This window comes from Nannospalax galili, unplaced genomic scaffold, assembly GCF_000622305.1.
Source record: "Nannospalax galili isolate Female #2095 unplaced genomic scaffold, S.galili_v1.0 scaffold870, whole genome shotgun sequence".
Classification (NCBI taxonomy): domain Eukaryota; kingdom Metazoa; phylum Chordata; class Mammalia; order Rodentia; family Spalacidae; genus Nannospalax; species Nannospalax galili.
Window position 1 is genome coordinate 2,333,498 of NW_008329130.1, and position 2,529 is coordinate 2,336,026.

Below are 2,529 nucleotides of genomic sequence, written 5' to 3' on the forward strand. Positions count from 1 at the left end.
CTCTGTGAGTTCAAGGCCAGCCTGGTCTACATAGTGAGCTCCAGGCCAGCTGGGGCTTCAGGGAGACCCTGTCTCAAAAATAAACAAAACAACAACACAACACAAAACAAAACAAAAAATTAATAATAGAGCCAGATGTGGCACATGCCTTTAATCCTAGCACATGGGAGGCAGAAGCAAGCGGATCTCTGTGAGTTTCAGGCTAGCCTGGTCTACACAGCAAGTTCCAGACCAGCTAGAGATACATAGAGAGACCCTGTCAATAATAATAATAAATAATAACAACAATATAAAAAGAGCAAGCTGGAGTTCTGTAACCCCAAACCCATGGTCTAACTGCTCTAGTCCTATTCTGGCTGTGAAATGAAAATACACAGCCTCATTTTAATGTGTGGCCAGAAGAAACCAGATCAGGGCACAAAAAATACTTTGGGAGGACATAGGGTTAGAGATCACCTGATCCAACTCACGGCAGCTGCTTCTGAGCATATCTGCCCTTGCCCAGATGACTGGACACCTTTGCAGTTCCCGACATTCGTCCACAGAGCTGTTTCTTATAGTTTGAGTAGGAGTCTGGCTAGGTAGTCCAGGTTGGCTTGGGTTCACCTTGCTTCTGTGTCAGTCTTAGAAGTGCTGGGCTTTTGGATAGGCCCCACCAGTCCATCTTTGCTTCCTTTTACATGGCACTTGAGTTACCCAAACAGTAACAGTAACTTGTTGCTCACCTTTGGATAAGAAATTCAGGACCTTTTCCTAGTGTGGCTATTGAACAGATGTGTATTTTAAAAGAAAACTGTTAAACCTAAAACTTTAAAAATGAGCTCTGTTCAAACCAAACTAAACATCTTTATCTGAGATGTTCTCAAAAAGAGCATGACTTGGTGGGGCACACCTTTAACACCAACACTCAAAAGACAAACGTGGGTGGATCTCTGTGAGATCGAAACCAGCCTGGTCTACATAGTGAGTTCCAGGCCTGTTGGGGCTACAAGGAGACCTTGTTCCAAAAAGACCAAAAAAAAAAAAAAAAGTTCCAAAAGATTAGCCTCATGAGCTCAAAGATTTGGTGGGCCATGCATCTCTGCATAGACTATATGGAGAAACTAGTTTTCCAAATTCTGTGACATTTCATGGTGAAGGGGGTGAGCTGGCTACAATACTGACTTTAGGAAGTTTCCAGAAATTCCCATTTCTAGTTAAGCAGTCAAGGCTGGGTGAGCTGATTTTCAGCGTCCCATAGAGGTCTGTCTCTCTGGGAGAGCATCCGCTAGATCGGTGTGTAGGAAACGCTCCTGCGGAAGCAACTGTCAAAGCTTAAGCACTGGGAAAGCCCCGGCTCCCTCTCAGTGGGCACGTTCGTTCCGGGAGGCCTAGGGAGGAGGGCGCCTTTGGCCCCCAGGGTTGGCCCGAAAGGAGCCTGGCCGCCTCCTGCTGGCCCGCCACCTAACTGCACCCCGTCCCCAGGCCCTGCAGGGGTGGGATGGGGTGGGGTGGGGTGGGATGAAGACTCCTTTATTCTGCGGAAGGAGGGCTGAGACGCCGGGTCTGAGACGCGGCAGGGGCGGGCGCAGAGGGCGGATGGTGACTCTGGCGAGCACCGTGGGATCCCAGCCACCCGCGTGTCCGGCTGGCCGCGCCGTCGGGTGATAACGCAGCCAAGAGCAAGCGGGGAGGGTGCAGCTTACTTCATCTCGCTCCTCCGGGAAGTGGCCGGGGCGGCAGCCTCGGGGTGGGGGGGACCCGCAACCCCGGGCCCGCGCCTCCTCTTCGGCAGGTGCGCGCGTCACGCGGGGCCGCGCCTTTGCGCTCGGATGGCGCCTGGGCGCGCGGCGAGAGCGGAGGGCGCGTGGCCAAGTTCAGCCCGATATGCCGCGGAGGGTCAGGCCGCGCGTGGGCAGGGCCCAACGGCCAGGCCTCAGGCTACCGCGGCCCCGCGCCGCGCTCACGCGGGCACCAGGGACGCGCGCACTGGGGCCTGGGGCGCAGCGCGCGGGGGGAGGCGGAGTCTCGGCCGGGCCCCGCCCCTAGCTCGCGGGCGCGGAGGAGGAGGCGGGGCCTGGGCGCTCTTCCCTAGCGTCCAGCTGCTGGACCTGGGCTCTGGCCCAGCGTCCCTCCTTCCTGGGTCCTTCCGTCGGTGCGAGGGCTGCCCTGCTGCGTGGAGACGCGCGTGTGCCCACAGACATGCTGGGTTGGTGGTTGAGTCGTGGAGAAGACCCCGGGGATGAGCCGATTGCTGGCTTGTCCTCTGGCACCTGTAACAGGTTCCTTGCGCCCCCCAGACCTCACTTTTCGCTGTCAATAGAGTCAGCGGCTTGGTCCACCCGGGTTTCCATACCCAGAGGTATTAATAGTTAAAGGTCGGGAATGCACTTTCTTGCCGTGCATCCACCAGACAGCCCCAGATTTCTAACCTCTCATACCCCACAAGGCCGTGGGACTCTGTCCTTCTGTACAGTGTGGGTAGTGGGAGTATGGTCTCATTTTGTCGGATGATAAGGCTTAACCTGTACCTGTGTGGCCTCAACCTTG

The 2,529-nt window shown here is 55.6% G+C and overlaps 1 protein-coding gene across 1 annotated transcript in view; it reads right to left on the reverse strand.

Annotated features, from left to right (window-relative positions):
• Window positions 1-1,971, reverse strand: part of H6pd (hexose-6-phosphate dehydrogenase/glucose 1-dehydrogenase) — a 26,173-nt gene extending 24,202 nt beyond the window's left edge. Inside the window, exon 1 of the mRNA XM_008831922.3 lies at window positions 1,686-1,971. Within this exon, the coding sequence (XP_008830144.1) occupies window positions 1,686-1,690 (5 nt within the window). The 5' untranslated portion in view covers window positions 1,691-1,971. The remainder of the gene's footprint in view (window positions 1-1,685) is intronic.
• Between the last annotated feature and the right edge of the window lie 558 nt (window positions 1,972-2,529).